Raw genomic sequence first — 20,834 nt, 5'->3', positions numbered from 1 at the left:
AAAATTTGTGTGCAAATTTTTACGCACACAAAATTTCCACACAAAAAAGTTAGCCCTTTAATGTTAGCATGCTAACATTAAAGTGCTAACTTTTTTGTGTGCAAATTTTTACGCACACAAAATTTGTGTGCAAATTTTTACGCACACAAAAAAGTTAGCACTTTAATGTTAGCATGTTAACATTAAAGTGCTAACTTTTTTGTGTGCAAATTTTTAAGGACACAATATTTGTGTGCAAATTTTTACGCACACAAAATTTGCACAAAAAAAAATTAGCACTTTAATGTTAGCATGTTTCAAATACCAAGTTATGAGTGTAAGGCGTATGGCTACGGGGAAAAAAAAAATAGCGAAAATTTTGCAAAAAAAAGTTATCACACAAAAAAGTTAGCTCTTTAATGTTAGCATGCTAACATTAAAGGGCTAACTTTTTTTTGTGCAAATTTTTACGCACGCAAAATTTGTGTGCAAATTTTTACGCACACAAAATTTCCACACAAAAAAGTTAGCCCTTTAATGTTAGCATGCTAACATTAAAGTGCTAACTTTTTTGTGTGCAAATTTTTACGCACACAAAATTTGCACACAAAAAAGTTAGCACTTTAATGTTAGCATGTTAACATTAAAGTGCTAACTTTTTTGTGTGCAAATTTTTAAGGACACAATATTTGTGTGCAAATTTTTACGCCCACAAAATTTGCACAAAAAAAAATAGCACTTTAATGTTAGCATGTTTCAAATACCAAGTTATGAGTGTAAGGCGTATGGCTACGAGGTAAAAAAAAATAGCGAAAATTTTGCAAAAAAAAGTTATCACACAAAAAAGTTAGCTCTTTAATGTTAGCATGCTAACATTAAAGGGCTAACTTTTTTTTATGCAAATTTTTACGCACGCAAAATTTGTGTGCAAATTTTTACTTACACAAAATTTCCACACAAAAAAGTTAGCCCTTTAATGTTAGCATGCTAACATTAAAGTGCTAACTTTTTTGTGTGCAAATTTTTACTTACACAAAATTTGCACACAAAAAAGTTAGCACTTTAATGTTAGCATGTTAACATTAAAGTGCTAACTTTTTTGTGTGCAAATTTTTAAGGACACAATATTTGTGTGCAAATTTTTACGCACACAAAATTTGCACAAAAAAAAATAGCACTTTAATGTTAGCATGTTTCAAATACCAAGTTATGAGTGTAAGGCGTATGGCTACGGGGGGAAAAAAAATAGCGAAAATTTTGCAAAAAAAAGTTATCACACAAAAAAGTTAGCTCTGTAATGTTAGCATGCTAACATTAAAGGGCTAACTTTTTTTTGTGCAAATTTTTACGCACGCAAAATTTGTGTGCAAATTTTTACGCACACAAAGTTTCCACACAAAAAAGTTAGCCCTTTAATGTTAGCATGCTAACATTAAAGTGCTAACTTTTTTGTGTGCAAATTTTTACGCACACAAAATTTGTGTGCAAATTTTTACGCACACAAAATTTGCACACAAAAAAGTTAGCACTTTAATGTTAGCATGTTAAAATTATAGTGCTAACTTTTTTGTGAGCAAATTTTTAAGGACACAATATTTGTGTGCAAATTTTTACGCACACAAAATTTGCACAAAAAAAAAATAGCACTTTAATGTTAGCATGTTTCAAATACCAAGTTATGAGTGTAAGGCGTATGGCTACGGGGGGAAAAAAATAGCGAAAATTTTGCAAAAAAAAGTTAGCACACAAAAAAGTTAGCTCTGTAATGTTAGCATGCTAACATTAAAGGGCTAACTTTTTTTTGTGCAAATTTTTACGCACGCAAAATTTGTGTGCAAATTTTTACGCACACAAAGTTTCCACACAAAAAAGTTAGCCCTTTAATGTTAGCATGCTAACATTAAAGTGCTAACTTTTTTGTGTGCAAATTTTTACGCACACAAAATTTGTGTGCAAATTTTTACGCACACAAAATTTGCACACAAAAAAGTTAGCACTTTAATGTTAGCATGTTAACATTATAGTGCTAACTTTTTTGTGAGCAAATTTTTAAGGACACAATATTTGTGTGCAAATTTTTACGCACACAAAATTTGCACAAAAAAAAAATAGCACTTTAATGTTAGCATGTTTCAAATACCAAGTTATGAGTGTAAGGCGTATGGCTACGGGGGGAAAAAAATAGCGAAAATTTTGCAAAAAAAAGTTATCACACAAAAAAGTTAGCTCTGTAATGTTAGCATGCTAACATTAAAGGGCTAACTTTTTTTTGTGCAAATTTTTACGCACGCAAAATTTGTGTGCAAATTTTTACGCACACAAAGTTTCCACACAAAAAAGTTAGCCCTTTAATGTTAGCATGCTAACATTAAAGTGCTAACTTTTTTGTGTGCAAATTTTTACGCACACAAAATTTGTGTGCAAATTTTTACGCACACAAAATTTGCACACAAAAAAGTTAGCACTTTAATGTTAGCATGTTAACATTATAGTGCTAACTTTTTTGTGAGCAAATTTTTAAGGACACAATATTTGTGTGCAAATTTTTACGCACACAAAATTTGCACAAAAAAAAAATAGCACTTTAATGTTAGCATGTTTCAAATACCAAGTTATGAGTGTAAGGCGTATGGCTACGGGGAAAAAAAAAAATAGCGAAAATTTTGCAAAAAAAATATTATCACTTTTTTCCCCGTTTTCTTTTTTCTCCCACCAGCGGTGCAATGGCTTGCAACCACACCACAGACCATGTGCCGCCATCAATTAAATTCTCAATTACGCTGTGGCGCGGGGGTAAAACGTATCACCGGCGAACGTACAAACGCATTTACGTCTCCGCCACCGCAAACGAGAGACCGGAAAAAAGCGCAGCCGGACGTGGTCGGTAATTGCTCGTTTGCGCGATCCCCGCAATATGGTGCGGTAAACACAGCCTGGATCCCTGAAGGGACGCACCAAGGGCCGTTTGCCGGAACATTCTATGACTTATAGGCTGCCGCGTTTTAGTCGCGTTTTTACGGCGCTTTAAAACACTGTGGAAGCAGAGAAAATTTACACTCGACGCACAACACCCGAGACCATCTCCAGTTGAGCGTGGAGCGTTTGTCCTCTGTTGACGTCGCAGATTATAGGCTTTAGTGGTTTGTTGTAACACGTGGCTTGGCATCGTTTTGCTGAAATAAGCAGGGGCGTCCGTGATAACGTCGATTGGATGGCAACAAAACCTGTATGTGCCTATCAGCATTAATGGCGCCTTCACAGATGTGTAAGTTACCCATGTCTTGGGCACTAATACAGCAGTGGCGTTTCTGGGTGTTGTTGATAAATAACGTTGGCTTTGCATAGTAGAGTTCTAACTTGCACTTACAGATGTAGCGACCAACTATAGTTACTGATAGTGGTTTTCTGAAGTGGTTCCTGAGCCCATGTGGTGCACTACAGGCAGGCCAGTCTAGTACCCGCATTCTTTTACTATGAAGCATCGTTTTGCTGAAATAAGCAGGGGCGTCCATGATAACGTCGCTTGGATGGCAACATATGTCGCTCCAAAACCTGTATGTACCTTTCAGCATTAATGGTGCCTTCACAGATGTGTAATTTACCCATATACCCCCATACCATCCCAGATGTTGGCTTTTCAACTTTGCGCCTAGAACAATCCGGATGGTTCTTATCCTCTTTGTTCCACAGTTTCCACAAACAATTTGAAATGTGGACTCGTAAGACAACAGAACACTTTTACACTTTTATATCAGTCCATCTTTGATGAGCTCGGGCCCAGCGAAGCCGGCGGCGTTTCCGGGTGTTGTTGATAAATAACGTTAATTCCTTGCTTCTTGTCTTGTTTAATAGATGTCATCAGTGTTTGAACCTGACATCCACTTACAGATGTAGCGACAAACTGTAGTTACTGACAGTGGTTTTCTGAAGTAGTTCCTGAGTCCATGTGGTGATATCCTTTACACACTGATGTCACTTTTTGATGCAGTACCGCCTGAGGGATCACATTGATTTCTGCAGATTCTCTGAACTCTGATATTAACAAGAGAAATAAGAATGTTATACAACTTTTGTTTATCTTTTACTTCTTGTTTTGTTTTTTTTGCACTATTTGTATGCATTTTAACTGTTTATATGCTGAATGTTTTTTGCTCATCGTGATATTTTTTATTTTTGATATTTTACCTCTTGTTTTGTTTTTTATGTGATATTTGTATGCAGTTTAACTGTGTTTTATATGCTGAAAGTTTTTTGCGTATTGTGATTAATTTTTTAATTCGACTGATTTGGTGGATTTAAAGATTCCTTCTTTATAAATGTAATTGCCGGCGTTTCCGGGTGCTGTTGATAAATGTTTGTTGGCTTTGCATAGTAGAGTTTTAACTTGCACTTACAGATGTAGCGACCAACTGTAGTTACTTTCTGAAGTGCTCCTGAGCCTATGTGTTGATATCCTTTACACACTGATGTTGATTTTTAATGCAGTACCGCCTGAGGGATCGCATTGCCGTTTACGTGCAGTGATTTTCCAGATTCTCTGAACTCTGCTATTATTTCTTGTTTAGTTTTTTGCACTATTTGTATGCATTTTGATTGTGTTTACATGCTGAATGTTTTTTACTCATTGTGTTATTTTTTATTTTTGATATTTTACCTGTTGTTTTGGTTTTTTTGCGATATTTGTATGCAGTTTAACTGTGTTTTATATGCTGAAAGTTTTTTTGCGTATTGTGATTCATTTTTTAATTTGACTGATTTGGTGGATTTAAAGTATCCTTCTTTATAAATGTAATTGCCGGCGTTTCCGGGTGTTGTTGATAAATGTTTGTTGGCTTTGCATAGTAGAGTTTTAACTTGCACTTCCAGATGTAGCGACCAACAGTGGTTTTCTGAAGTGTTCTTAAAAAAAGTTAGCACTTTAATGTTAGCATGCTAACATTAAAGTGCTAACTTTTTTTGGTGCAAATTTTACGTTTTTTTTGTGCAATTCCGGTGAAATCCCTAAATTCTTTGCAATAGCTGGTTGAGAAATGTTGTTCTTAAAACAATTTGCTCACGCATGTTTTTACAAAGATGGTGTCCTTGTTTGTGAATGACTGAAAATGTCACGGAAGCTGCTTTTTACACCCCAATCATGGCACCCACCTGTTCCCAATTAGCCCGTTCACCTGTGGGACGTTCCCAATAAGTGTTTTGACGAGCATTCCTCAACTTTCTCGGTCTTTTTTGCCACTTGGGCCAGCTTTTTTGGAAACACGTTGCAGGCATCCAATTCACAAATGAGCTAATATTTGCAAAAAATAAATAAATAAATTTAAAAAAAAAATAAAAATAAAAAAATAAAAAAAATAAAATAATATATATATATTTTATTTATTTTTTATTTCTATTTTTTAATTGCAAAAAAAAAAAAAAAAAATTTCCAGTTCGAACGTTAAATATCTTGTCTTTGCAGTTTATTCAATTGAACATAGGTTGAAAAGGATTAGTGAATCATTGTATTCGCTTTTTATTTACCATATACACATTGTCTGGGTTAGCATCACACTCCATGCAAACACAAGCAGGCCCAAAATTGCAGAAAAATGTATCCCCCCCCCCCCCCTCTCCCTATAGCGCTGGCCCACACGCGAGCAGAACGCCAGATTAAAAATTCATAAGCGTATTAAGATCCCTAAGTAAGAGCATTATTCCCTCTCTCTAATACAAGGGGGTCCTAATCGTATGAACACACCCATAATAGTGATCTGGGTGTACTCCAAATGTCGGCATCATAATAAGTCTGGCTTTGTTCCCCACCCTAAGGGCCACACAATGCAGGGGGGCGATACGGCGTGGTCGCTATATGACGGTTTGTGTGCAGTTCAGTCTAAATTATTAAATGGCCAAAACTCACACTTTGTGTCCTCACTATGGTGCCTTCAAACACGCCCAAATAGTCCAAAAGTCAAACGTTGACATAAACAACATCATGTCATGGCTGTCTTGAGTTTCCAATCATTTCTACAGCTCTTTTTTTTTTTTTTGTGATAGAGTGATTGGAGCACATACTTGTTGGTCACAAAAAAGCATGTTCGGCAGCGCGCACACACTGAGTACCTACAAGCGGACACGGCGTGTAGACGGAAAATGGAGAACGGACGCATTTTGGCTGAGAAAAACTAAAGATAAAGGTGAAGTTATAACACGGAAACTTCTAAATCACTAATCCTTGCATCCACGGCGACAAATATACGTTTTTTACAAGTAGCATTATCACTGGAGGACGAGGAAGAGCGAAACATGCTTCACTACACACCGTAGGAGGATACAATAGCTCACCGGCGTCACAATGTCAACAAACGCCATGGGTGGATCTACACCTGACATCCACTGTAATGATACCAAGTACAGGAGCGCGTCTAGTCGATACTAGGTCGATATTTTTTGTGGTCACAAAATCGTTTTTTTCCTTTTTAAAGAATTCATATTATATTTCTAAACTTAGGGAATACATGAGGACTTTGAATATGACCAATGTATGATCCTGTAACTACTTGGTATCGGATCGATACTTAAATTTGTGGTATCATCCAAAACTAATGTAAAGTATCCAAACAAGAGAAGAATAAGTGATTATTACATTCGAACAGAAGTGTAGATCGAACATGTTAAAACAGAAAATAAGCAGATATTAAGAGTAAATGAACATTTTTTTACAGCTTGTCCCTCATAATATTGACAAAATAATAGAATAGACTAATTAGGAGTCTGTTTGTTTACTTACTACTTAAAGACAAGTTGTCTAGTATGTTCACTATTTTATTTAAGGACTAAATTGCAATAATAAACATAAGTTTCATGTACCCTAAGATTTTTTTGTTAAAATAAAGCCAATAATGACATTTTGCATGGTGCCCCTTACTTAGAAAAGTACCAAAACGTATCGAAATACATTTTGGTACCGGTACCAAAATTGACCTGCATCAACTTTTGAACCCCGAGCACGCCGACGGATTCAGTAACCTCAACATAACCGATTACGGTTATCATGATAATTATTGCAGCTATCTGGAGTGGAACGATACCATACCAACAACCGCTCAGAGAAGTCCGTCTATGAAGGTGTCGGGGTCTTGACCATTCGGTGAACCTTTTGGATTTGATATCCGAAAAACCCAATTTGAGGAATTTTGGCTATCAAGTCCAATCATCGTCTCGCTCGCACGACACGAAGCAAATTACCGCAAGGCTTAATCGTCCTGCGGCAGCGACACGGCGCTCGTTACTACTCATTTGCTTAGCAAAATATTCACACAGGCCTACAAATGAGCTCATCTAGTGCAGCTGGGAACTAAGACCGGGTAGGAAATCAAGGTAGGAAAATGCCATTTATACCGCACTTTGGGGATTTTCTCTCAATAACAAAGACATAAAAACACCCCGTTCCTTTTTTTTTTTTATTACACTTTTTATCATCATTAATATTGTTTCTACACTATTTATTGTCTTGTGTTGCTCGAAAAAAAAATGACATATTTGGTCGTAAGTCAGTTTCCATTCAATTCTTTCAATGAAATGAAAAGAATAGAATATACCCGTATTTTCCGGACTATGGAGCGCACCCGTGCATAAGCCCCGCCCACTGGATTTTAGAAAAAAATATTTTTTTAATCCATATATTAACCACATACACCGCGCTATGGGGATTTTCTCTCAATAACAAAGACATAAAAACACCCCGTTCCTTTTTTGTTTTTAAATTACACTTTTTATCATCATTAATATTGTTTTTACACTATTTATTGTCTTGTGTTGCTCGAAAAAAAAATTAAGTCAGTCAGTCGTAAGTCAGTTTCCATTCAATTCTTTCATTGAAATGAAAAGAATAGAATATACCCGTATTTTCCGGACTATGGAGCGCACCCATGCATAAGCCCCGCCCACTGGATTTTAGAAAAATATATTTTTTTAATCCATATATTAACCACATACACCATGCTATGGGGATTTTGTCTCAATAACAAAGACATAAAAACACCCCGTTCCTTTTTTTTTTTTATTACACTTTTTATCATCATTAATATTGTTTCTACACTATTTATTGTCTTGTGTTGCTCGAAAAAAAAAAGACATCTTTGGTCGTAAGTCAGTTTTCATTCAGTTCTTTCAATGAAATGAATAGAATAGAATATACCCGTATTTTCCGGACTATGGAGCGCACCCGTGCATAAGCCCCGCCCACTGGATTTTAGAAAAATATATTTTTTAAATCCATATATTAACCACATACACCATGCTATGGTGATTTTCTCTCAATAAAAAAGACATGAACACACCTTGTTCCTTTTATTTTTAATTACACTTTTTATCATCATTAATATTATTTTTACACTATTTATTGTCTTGTGTTGCTCGAAAAATAAAGACATCTTTGGTCGTAATTCCATTAAATTCTTTCAATGAAATGAAAAGAATAGAATATACCCGTATTTTCCGGACTATGGAGCGTACCTGTGCATAAGCCCCGCCCACTGGATTTGATAAAAAAATATTTTTTTAATCCATATATTAACCACATGCACCGCGCTATGGGGATTTTCTCTCAATAACAAAGACATGAACACACCTTGTTCCTTTTATTTTTAATTACACCTTCTATCATCATTAATATTGTTTTTACACTATTTATTGTCTTGTGTTGCTCGAAAAAAAAAAGACAACTTTGGTCGTAAGTCAGTTTCCATTAAATTCTTTCAATGAAATGAAAAGAATAGAATATACCCGTATTTTCCGGACTATGGAGCGTACCCGTGCATAAGCCCCGCCCACTGGATTTGAGAAAAAAATATTTTTTTAATCCATATATTAACCACATGCACCGCGCTATGGGGATTTTCTCTCAATAACAAAGACATGAACACACCTTGTTCCTTTTATTTTTAATTACACCTTCTATCATCATTAATATTGTTTTTACACTATTTATTGTCTTGTGTTGCTCGAAAAAAAAAGACAACTTTGGTCGTAAGTCAGTTTCCATTCAATTCTTTCATTGAAATGAATAGAATAGAATATACCCGTATTTTCCGGACTATAGAGCGCACCCGTGCATAAGCCCCGCCCACTGAATTTTAGAAGACAATTGTGTTTTAATCCATATATTAACCACATACACCATGCTATGGGGATTTTCTCTCAATAACAAAGACATGAACACACCTTGTTCCTTTTATTTTTAATTACACCTTCTATCATCATTAATATTGTTTCTACACTATTTATTGTCTTGTGTTGCTCGAAAAAAAAAAGAAGACATCTTTGGTCGTAAGTCAGTTTCCATTCAATTCTTTCTTTGAAATGAATAGAATAGAAAATACCCATATTTTTCGGACTATGGAGCGCACCTGTGCATAAACCCCGCCCACTGGATTTTAGAAAAAGAAAAAAAAAAATCCATATATTAACCACATACACCGCGCTATGGGGATTTTCTCTCAATAACAAAAACATGAACCCACCTTGTTCCTTTCATTTTTTTCATTTTTTTACACTATTGTCTTGTGTTGCTCTAAAAAAAAAAAAAAGACAACTTTGGTTGTAAGTCAGTTTCTATTCAATTATTTCATTGAAATGAATAGAATAGAATATACCCGTATTTTCCGGACTATGGAGCACACCCGTGTATAAGCCCTGCCCACTGAATTTTAGAATACTTTTTTTTAAATCCATACATCAACCACACCCGCAGATAAGATACGCCGCAGATAGAAACGTTGTGTAATGAGTTATTCACAGAAAAATATATTGTAAATGTTAATTATTTACATACTTTAATTGTTTCCAAACGGTGCCTGTAACAAGGCAGTAAAACGGTTTTAGCAAACAAAACAGAAGTCACCGTCATGGACCCACATACAATACAATGCAAAGAGAATGCCATTGTAAGTTAATAATACTAACAGTCACTCCTAAACGTGTTAGCATATTAGCTAATGCTAACGACGCTAGCTTCATTACATTACGGTAGCGCGTACAAAATATGCATATAAAACCCAATTATTGTTTCAGTTATACTGTAAATCCATTTGACTAGAAACACTATGGACGGCTAGAAGACGGAACGGCACTTGTTCTTCCGGTGGGAAGCCCAGTCCAAACAGGAGGGCGAGCACCTGCAGTGAGCAAACTCATCCAGAAGATGGCGCCGTAGCAAAAACAATAACACACCTATTCAGTATATTTGCTTGTATTTAAAAAAAACAACTATTTGCATTGTGGCCGTCAGAGAAGATAAATCTATTAATTAGTCAGAGTCATATAACTTGGTATGTGACATTTGTTAACTGTTAGCATGCAAACAATAGCATGCTAACATAAGCATGCTAAGTTTTTCATCTGATTTTACACTTCATTCTCTATGTTCGCAGCCGTACGCCTTTGAGTCATATAACTTGGCATATGCAACATGCTAACTGTTATCATGCTAACGTTTGCACACATGCTAAATGTTAGCATTGTAATGTAAGCATGCTAACATTTCAGGCTATCTGTGTAGCTCCTTTTTTGTACAGTTACAACTAAAACTCTCGGATTCAGACACTGACCAGAGCTCCAGGGCACAGAGAACAGGCCTATTAAGGTTGTCTAGTTAGTCATACTGTTTTAGATTCGCATGGTTCAAAGCGTGAAAAAAAGTAGCGGGTATAGTCCAGGATTCACGGTAATTGCGCGTTGCTCCGTCTGTCGTCATTTATTAAGCAGGGAAGCCCAGACTTCCCTCTCCCCAGCCACTTCGTTCAGCTCTTCCCGTTGGATCCCGAGGCGTTCCCAGGCCAGCCGGGAGACATAGTCTGTACAATGTGTCCTGGGTCTTCCCCGTGGCCTCCTACCGGTCGGACCTGCCGTAAATACCTCCCTAGGGAGGCGTTCGGGTGGCATCCTGACCAGATGCCCGAACCACCTCATCGGGCTCCTCTCGATGTGGAGGAGCAGCGGCTTTACTTTGAGCTCCTCCGGGATGGTAGAGCTTTTTACCCTATCTCTGAGGGAGAGCCCCACCACCCGGCGGAGGTAACTCATTTCGGCCGCATGTACTCGTGATCTTGTCCTTTTCGGTCATAACCCAAAGCTCATGACCATAGGTGAGGATGGGAACGTAGATCGACCGGTAAATTGAGAGCTTTGCATTCCAGCTCAGCTCCGCATTACTGAAGACGATCCACTGTTCCCTCACTCGTGAAGAAGACTCCGAGGTACTTGGGGCAGGGTCTCCACCCCAACCCGGAGATGCATTGTTGCATTGCAGATTCAACGTCGGTCTTCACTTGTTAATTTTGCGTGCACCGCCGGAAACCCCCCCCCCCCAAAAACATGACGTCATGGTTCACTCTTTGAAGCGGTACCGTGCCAGGCAATGGGTGTTGTCAACATGCGGCCAGTTAATGATTAATACATTACACAAGAGCGAGATATGACTACGGCCCAGAGTGTGTTGTGCCGAGGGAGAATGCAGTGATAAATCCTGTTGAACAAGTGTAAATCTGTCTCAATGAAATAGCATTAGCTCCACCTGTGACCATGAGGGACTAGAACGGACACGTCTGACTTTCAGGGAAATGAAGAAACACTCTCGTGTTCTGCCTCGGGGTGACGATCAATGGCGGAGGGGGAAAGTAAGGCTATCAATTCCTCTGGATATGTCAATCCCCAAAGGTGGGAGCAGATTGGTAGTGATCATGACCAGGCCCTTGCTCGAATGGAATCTCGGGCTTTTGTTGCACCTCAGTAAACCATTGATTCATTGACGTTTTTACAGCTACCTGGAAGGCACCGCATTACATCGGAGCATAGTTAATCAATTCCTATTGTGGCTTTACATCAATGCATAAAAAAACTGTAGGGTTGAGTTTGCAAACCACGTCTTGAATAAAAGGATTACCTACGGGCACATGAGGTACAATTCCATGTAAGGGCTTTGCAGTTCAACTGTGTTATTAATAAGACCCTATGATCAATTAAATGAGAACATATTCTTACCCGGCCAATGAGGACAGGTTCAGGCCCGGCGTATTCTTCGATGACAAAGAACTGGTTCCATATCCAACTTCTCCTGCTCCGAGAGCGAGACCTCTTCGGTTCCACGGAATCAACTGCCTGGTCCTCCGACTCTGCTTCTTCAAATACCAAGTTATTCCCATGTTCTGGATCATCCACCTGCGTCTCAGCACCTCTTGCATCATGGTTCCATTCGGGAGCTGGATGGAGCCTTAGGATATGAGTGCTGTTGACAAGCTTTTTCTCTTCATTTGCTGAGTAGTGAGCTGTGCTGAGCTCTGTTTGAGCAGTGTGAACTGACTCCGTTAATGGGTCTCTGCGGGAATCTGCCGTTCTGTTCCCAGGTCTGAGTCCTTGGGGCTGCATTGTCAGCACAGATGGAGTGGCACCATTTGTTTCAGAGGGAACATACACTGGGAAATGTTTTGTCAGTTTGAGAGCTGATTCTGTTGGGTTGATTGTTATTCCTTTTTCTGAGCTCAGACTGACTGTGTCAAGAGGTGTTGACCTGAATAGACCCCGTTTTCTCTTGTTTTCACCGCCATCTGAGGTTAGTAATCCCAAAGCTTCCTGCCCGTTACTTAAACTCGGGACTTCCACTATAGGATTAATTGTGTCAGTACTATGGTCTTGATTAAGCTCGGGAGCGGTGACTGTACTTTTGTATGGAAATGCAGTCTGGTTATCAGAGCCAGTGACAGACATGTCTTGTCTCGATATTTTCAGAGTCTCTAACTGTCCGTGATTAACGTCAATCAAATCTCTCTTTCTGCTCCGGCTGCCCTTGCTTGGAAAGTTCAAGCTGGGAACATTCTGCATCTGGGAATTGACTATCCTCACCAGGTTTTCTTTAGACAGCACTTTCAGTACTTCCGAACTTCCGCTGAGGTTCAGTTTTCGGTTTGACTCAATGCTTATCACTTTCCCAGGAATGCCTGTTGCGTAGATGTTCAAATCAGGTCTGCCTTTTGATCTTGAACTTGATCTGAATCGGGTTTTGTTAGAATGCAAGTCCAGCTTGTGATGCAGTATGATTGTTTTGCCTGTTTTAGTCTCAACATTCTTTGTCGTGTTCTTAGCTTTCTTTGAATTCGGACTTAACTCCTTGTGGTGGCTGACCTCTTTCTTGCTAACAGTATCGACCTCATGCTTAGGCTTGAAAGCTTGCCTTTCTTTGATGGCGGCCGACGGAGCGGCGTGATTAGGCTGCTCTTTGGCGTACGATCCAGTGTCACTTGGCAGTGCGTGACTAATCAGATTTCTTAGAGTCACCACTGGCATCACATTTGTGTCCCTGCTTGCTTCCCATTGGTCCGTAGCTTTGTTCTCCTCCATCTTCATCATGTGCGACCCACCTACTCCTCTCATCCACACAACCTTGCTGGCAAAAACTCCTCCTGACAGCACCTCCCACAGGCACATGGAAACCAATAGAAGATTACTTGTAATCATCTTGTCTTGTGGGAAGATGTCCTAATTGGAGCAAGAGTTGCTGTGAGGCAGTCCTTGTTTCCAGTCAGTCTTCATTCTCTCTGCAGTTTTCCCCCGTTTTATCACCCACCTGTCACTCTTTCAATCTGCACCTATGACTTAGCTAGAGGGCAAGTGCCAGTCACTCCTTTCTTCCCGTTTCCCCACACTACTCAATATATTCTTCTATGTCCCCAGGCTTCTTTCGGCTGTGTTCGTTGTCTTCTTCTCTAGGGCGATCCTCATTCAGCGTTTCAAAGAAGGTTGAATAGCCTGGAAGAAAAAGATAAAGATAATGAAGTCAAAAACTTGAATCCTTGCACTAGGTTAATTAGATGTGGCGCTACATAGACAGGTATGAACACCCACATACAGGAGGGGAGGACGCATCTATTAACGGAGTAGCAATTGCATTTTCACGAGCTCGAAGGCATGACAATGCCCGGAACACATCCATTTACGTCACCATAATGACCCGCATATTGTTTTGGTCCCACTCAATTCTACAGAATTATAAATGGCCAAAGACTATTAAAAAAATGTAATAGAAATGCCTGTCAAGGATGTTTGACTGCAGTGGAGACAATACCAAATGGTCCTAATTTCCCTTTCACGCTCGATTAATTAGCTGGATTAACATTGTACTTGGATCAGTCAATACAGATGCAAGCCATCTATGGACGAACAGGTCTTTGTTGCCGTCATAGAGCTTTAAGTCCATCCATCCATCCATCCATTTGTTTCCGCTTATCCGAGGTCGGGACGCGGGGACAGCAGCCTAAGCAGAGAAACCCAGACTTCCCTCTCCCCAGCCACTTCGTCCAGCACCTCCCGAGGGATCCCCAGGCGTTCCCAGGTCAGCCGGGAGACACAGTCTTCCCAACGTGCCCTGGGTTTTGATTGATTGATTGAAACTTGTATTAGTAGATTGCACAGTACAGTACATATTACGTACAATTGACCACCAAATGGTAACACCCGAATAAGTTTTTCAACTTGTTTAAGTCGGGGTCCACGTACATCAATTCATGGTCTCCTACCGGTCGGACGTGCCCGAAACACCTCCCTAGAGAGGCGTTCAGGTGGCATCCTGACCAGATGCCCGAGCCACTTCATCTGTCTCCTCTTGATGTGGAGGAGCAGCGGCTTTACTTTGAGCTCCCCCCGGACGACAGAGCTTCTCACCCCATCTCTAAGGGAGAGCCCCGCCCCCCTGCGGAGGAAACTGATTCCGGCCGCTTGTACCCGTGATCTTGTCCTTTCAGTCATAATCCAAAGCTCTCGACCATAAATGAGGATGGGAACGTAGATCGACCGGTAAATTGAAAGCTTTGCCTTCCGGCTCAGCTCCTTCTTCACCACAACGGATCGATACAGCGTCCGTATTACTGAAGACGTTGCACCGATCCGCCTGTCAATTGCACGATCCACTCCTCCATCACTCGTGAACAAGACTCCTAGGTACTTGAGCTCCTCCGAATGGGACAAGATCTCTACCCCAAATCGGATATGCGGCTTTAAGTCCTTTAAGACATTTCAGTCGCTCTGAAAATGTCTGTCTTAGAAATGTGAGCCCCACAGACAATTCCCACGCCAAATCCAAATGTCAGGTATTGATCATTCTCCTTATTTAATGATAAAACAAACACACTAGAGAGGTATTTTCAAACGATCTGTCTCGGCCCTGACAAGTCTGCTGTATAATCTGGTTGTTTGTCAACTATCCTTGCCATGAAAATATCCGGGTTTACTTAGTTTATTCTCGTCTCTCTTCACAAGTGTATCCTTTCCCGTTCAAACCTTAACTTGACTCTACTGTACTTCACTGGATCCACATCAAAAGTGTATTTTGTAAACTAAACTACAAACCAGGAGACTGAAGTCGTACACTCGGCGGAAACTTCAATCTAAGTTGACATGATGTTAAACAATCAAAACAGAACAAAGATCTGACACACAGATTGAACGAAGGAAAAGGAGACACTCATTAATGAGACATCAAGACACCGGTGGGAAACCCAAGGGCATTCAGGGAAATGTTTGCATGAAAACGTGATGGGAAGAGCAGGGAGAGACATGTAATTACTGTATTACTTAATTACTGTTCAGTGCCAATTGTAGTAAGAACAGAGGAGGCGGGCTGTGCATATACAGTACATCAACAACGTGTGGTGTACAAACTCCTCTATCAAAGACAATTACTGCTCCCCAGACATTGAATACTTCATACATAATGAAAGACCGTTCTACATGCCTTAGAGGTTCACATCTATAGCTATAATAGCGGTCTACATTCTACCCCAAGCTAATGCAAGAATAGCTATGAAGAAGGCCATCAGCCAGCTTTTAGCCTCATAGCCAGACACTATTGTCATAGCAGCAGGCAACTTTAGCCACTCCAATTTGAATTCTACCCGTGCAAAGTCTACTGAATCATCTCAGACGCTGCCGCACATGGGTGTCTCAGACCACCTGTCTCGATCCTGACCCCAGCATACAAACCTCTCAGTTGTAAAGAACCACCATCAATAAAACCTGTGATGTCGGAAGAAGCCCGTTCATTTATCCAAGACTGCTCTGAGGCCGCAGACTGTAGAGTTTTGACAGAGTAGTCACTTTGGAAGGGCAGACATCAGCTGTCTTTTCATGCATCAAGTTCTGCCAAGAGACCATGTCTGTAAGGGGAAAACGGTGCCAATTGTGGTGGAAAACACCAACCATAAGCCATGGTTTAACGGAAAGCTAAATACTTATGCCTAGAAACCAAAAAGCCTATAAGACGGTCCAGCTCAACCTGTGAAAGGGCATCAAAAGGGCAAAGCCCAAGTACAAGAAGCGGCTAGAGATACACTTTAACACCAAAAACTCCGGAGGCTTGTGGCAGGGGAGAAATACCCTTACTGGCTTCAAAAGCAGAGCCAGGCAGACCAAAATCACAGACACCCTGAACTACTTATTTGCCCTCTTTTACCAACAGAGCACAGCAGTCTGTATCCAGTTTGCCCGCCCCCGGTCTAGTGGTACGCCAAAGAACCACTTGACTAAAGTAACACTTCCTTGTGGTCTACATAACATGTAATGGTGGTTCTTTGGTCAAAATGTTGCATAGATGAAGTGAAGTGAATTATATTTATATAGCGCTTTTCTCTAGCGACTCAAAGCGCTTTACTTAGTGAAACCCAATATCTAAGTTACATTTAAACCAGTGTGGGTGGCACTGGGAGCGGTGGGTAAAGTGTCTTGCCCAAGGACACAACAGCAGTGACTAGGATGGCGGAAGCGGGGATCGAACCTGCAACCCTCAAGTTGCTGGCACGGCCGCTCGACCAACCGAGCTATAGATGATGTTTTACAGATCATCTTCAAGTTGCTTAGTGACAGTCACTTCAGGATGCGCCGTTTTGTGGGCGGTTTTATTTACGTGGCTCACCTTCGACAGCGTCTTTTCTCCGTCATCTTTGTTGTAGCGGTGTAGCATGCAAGGACGGGAGTGGAAGAAGTGGCTCACTAGTGCAACAACAACGCCGGAAATGTTTCCCGCGAAAAAAACGTCCGACCGGAACTCTCTAATAACTAAAGTTCCTTGGGTGAATAATGTCAACTCACTACACCGGTATGTTTTAGCGCTTTCATGGCGAGTTTACTGACATATATAAGTAAGAACTTGACACTACTTTATATTAGAAATGGCAACAGTGGAGGATGAATGTCCCGTAACAAGAAGAAGCTTATCGGTACAGACTACAAAGGCGGACGCGAGCAAATTTTCAGGACTTATGCAGATCCCAAATACAAATCAGCAGGTACCAGAAGGTAAGAAAAGTTGCTTTTGCTTAATATTGCAAAACAATACGCCAGATAATATGTCTGGGGCGGTATAGCTCGGTTGGTAGAGTGGCCGTGCCAGCAACTTGAGGGTTCCGGGTTCGATCCCCGCTTCCGCCATCCTAGTCACTGCCGTTGTGTCCTTGGGCAAGACACTTTACCCACCTGCTCCCAGTGCCACCCACACTGGTTTAAATGTAACTTAGATATTGGGTTTCACTATGTAAAGCGCTTTGAGTCACTAGAGAAAAAGCGCTATATAAATATAATTAACTTCACAATTCACTTCACTTCTTACCTTATACACACACCATAATAATACTTGGTGCGGCTTCCCAGCTTACCAAAGTCGTACTAAAACATTTTGTTGATTATTGAGCGCCGTGTGTAATGTTCTATATTTTCAATGGAACATATAAAATGTTGGAGTTGTTTACATGAGTCATATTGCAGTCTACGCGTATCTCTTATGTGTGACTGCCATCTACTGCTCACATTTATCATTACACCATGTACCAAATAAAATTGCTTCGAGGTCGGTAAGCACAACCAGAATCATGCCGTACCAGGTTATAAAGCGCACTGTCGGTTTTTGAGAAAATTAAAATATTTCAAGTGAGCCTTATAGTCCAAAAAATACGCTATGATGAACACCAACCAAACCGCGCTGAAGTGCAAAACAAATAATTTGTTTCTTAAGCTATATTCAATCACCCAAAAAAATGCAGGATAATTAAACAGTCGTTCATGCAAAACCATAAAACATAAAAAAAAAATATTGCAGTCTACACGTATCTCTTATGTGTGACTGCCATCTACTGGTCACACTTATCATTTCAACATGTACCAAATAAAATTGCTTCCATGTCGGTAAGCGCAACTAAAATTGTTCCGTACATTAGGCGCACCGGGTTACAAAGCGCACTGTCGAGTTTTTGAGAAAATGAAAGAATTTTAAGTGCGCCTTATAGTCCGAAAAATGCGGTAGAGTGTTCTATTTTTCTTAAGCTGCGTGTAATCAACACAAATATACTTGTTGATTAAAACCAATGCCTTGTTTTTTAACGAGTACTTAAGCCAGTTGTGCTACTGTATTTTGATATTGATCAATATGGTGCTACTTTGAGTTTTTTTTTCTGAGGTGGTCCAGTTAGAGAACCACTGCCTTAGTGCATAATGCACCATTACCACTGTGAGTAAATTTTTTTTTAAAGTGCTGAGAATACACATTTGCATCTAAAAAAAAAAAAAATGTGTGAAAGACCAGCGTTTGCAAGATTTCCAGAGATTACCCGACTGAAGGTGATCAGATAATGCCGCAAAATCCTTCATCGACATTGAGACCCGGAACCCCGTCATCCGAATGCTCATACTTCCTCTCCTCTGTGTCAGTCACCTTGCTGTCAGTTTGTCCCTCGCCCTTTCAGCGCTGACGCTTCAATCAATCGGCCAATCTCATTCGCGACATCGGAAGTGACAGGAGTCTCGCTCCTCCACAACGCAATTCTGCATACAAATCTGCAGGAAAAAAAAACGAGGCGAAGGATACATTTGGTAGTGACATGGGATGTCGGAGATATTTGACGGAATATAAATGTCACAGTGAGCCCATTTTGGCGCCGTGTTATCTCCGATGTGCAGCGTGAGGTGCGGATCGGGCGGGGGTGAATTCAATGACGGAGCGGTTTTCCCTCTCAGAGGACCTTATCAGCCGGGATTCTGATGGCCAGGCAATCATTGCCGCGGGCACCTTGTTAACAGACCGAGGGGCAGGTGGTTTTTGTAAGGGAGCTGTTGCTCGTTTGTAAGTAAAAGGTGGAACAAAAAACTAACATCTGATGTGATTATTCCACTTAAGGGTGTGTTAATTTGTAGCTGCTGCAAGTTTAAACTCTGAAGATTGCACTAATGATAATATAATTGTGGTGGGGGAAGAGTGGATCGGGAGATAGACAGGCGGATCGGTGCGGCGTCTTCAGTAATGCGGACGCTGTATCGATCCGTTGTGGTGAAGAAGATGCTGAACTGGAAGGCAAAGCTCTCAATTTACCGGTCGGTCTACGCTCCCATCCTCACCTATGGTCATGAGCTTTGGGTTACGACCGAAAGGACTAGATAACGGATACAAATGAGTTTCCTCCGCCGGGTGGCGGGGCTCTCCCTTAGAGATAGGGTGAGAAGCTCTGCCATCCGGGAGGAGCTCAAAGTAAAGCCGCTGCTGCTCCACATGGAGAGGAGCCAGATGAGGTGGTTCGGGCATCTGGTCAGGATGCCACCCGAACGCCTCCCTAGGGAGGGGTTTAGGGCATGTCCGACTGGTAGGAGGCCACAGGGAAAACCCAGGACACGTTGGGAAGACTATGTCTTACGGCTGGCCCGGGAACGCCTCGGGATCCCCCGGGAAGAGCTGGACGAAGTGGGTATGGAGAGGAAAGTCTGGGCTTCCCTGCTTAGGCTGCTGCCCCCGTGACCCGACTTCGGATAAGCGGAAGAAGGTGGATGGATGGAATTAGAAAATTTGATGGGCCCGCTATTTGTGCCATGAACTTCTGGCCGGGAGGTCTCCGGAAGCCACCGTACTTTTTAGATGGTGCCGAGTGTCCGAATCCGTGGTGCCGAGTGTCCGAATCCGTGAGTTTTAGGTGTAACTGTACCATTGGACGTCAAAACTTTTTAGCCAGGGTTAAAGTACACAAGTGTGTGAGCAAAATGAGACGTTAAGCACCGAGCTACGTGAAAGAATGGCTGAGCTACAAGAGGAGGTAATCTTGCCTTTTTTGGTGCGTTCTGCTGTAAATAACCATTAAAAAAGTGCGTTAACATTCTACTGGCCCATTTTTTTAGTTTATTCATGAATAGCGTTGCCAGGGTAACACGAAATGGTCCCAGTTTACAGTACCGCCATCGGCGCCAACAGCCCCTTTCCGACGGTATAACATATGTGGGGGTTCGTTGGCCGGTTCGTCTCGTATTAAGTGTATGAGAAGCGTGCGGAACAAGAATAATAAAGTTTGAAGTATGAGCAATAATAATATGGGGCTGCTTGCATTGCAGCAGGCCCATAATAACGATGATGTATTGTTATTAAAGTCATCTCTACTTTACTCGCTGAAGTTGTCACACCACGCCGTGCCTTAAATTGAGTTTATTGGTGATATTTCTGGGTGTAGTTTTAGTTCCTGTCTTGCGCTCTTATTTAGTGCTTTCCCACTTCCTGTTTTCCCACTTCCTGCTGCAGCTTCACGCCTGCCTTCGAGCACTCTTCCCCCCTCACCTGTTTTCTGTTTGCAATTAGAACTATTTAAGTTGAGCTGGGTTTGTCGGGACATTATTCACGATTCACTGGCGACTATCCATGCTGAGCTCGAGTATGCCCGTGCTTTGTGGACGCCGTCCGCTCCACATTTCCTCGTAAGTGTTTTTGCTGTGTTCCAGCATTTTGTTTCGTTTGTTTAATCAATTAATCCCCTTTTTACTGCACACTACAACCTCTGTCGTCTTCCTCGACGCATCGCTTGACAGAA

General features: G+C 40.8%; 1 protein-coding gene across 1 annotated transcript in view; it reads right to left on the bottom strand.

The window, feature by feature from the left end:
• Positions 1 to 11,895: 11,895 nt before the first annotated feature.
• LOC133664316 (uncharacterized) overlaps positions 11,896 to 20,834 on the bottom strand; it is a 230,725-nt gene continuing 221,786 nt past the window's right edge. The window contains exon 3 of the mRNA XM_062068821.1: positions 11,896 to 13,758. Coding sequence (XP_061924805.1) covers positions 11,896 to 13,467 — 1,572 coding nt within the window. The 5' untranslated portion in view covers positions 13,468 to 13,758. The remainder of the gene's footprint in view (positions 13,759 to 20,834) is intronic.

The sequence above is a fragment of the Entelurus aequoreus genome, linkage group LG14 (assembly GCF_033978785.1).
Source record: "Entelurus aequoreus isolate RoL-2023_Sb linkage group LG14, RoL_Eaeq_v1.1, whole genome shotgun sequence".
NCBI classification, from domain to species: Eukaryota; Metazoa; Chordata; class Actinopteri; order Syngnathiformes; family Syngnathidae; genus Entelurus; species Entelurus aequoreus.
This window is presented reverse-complemented; position numbering and strand designations above follow the sequence as displayed.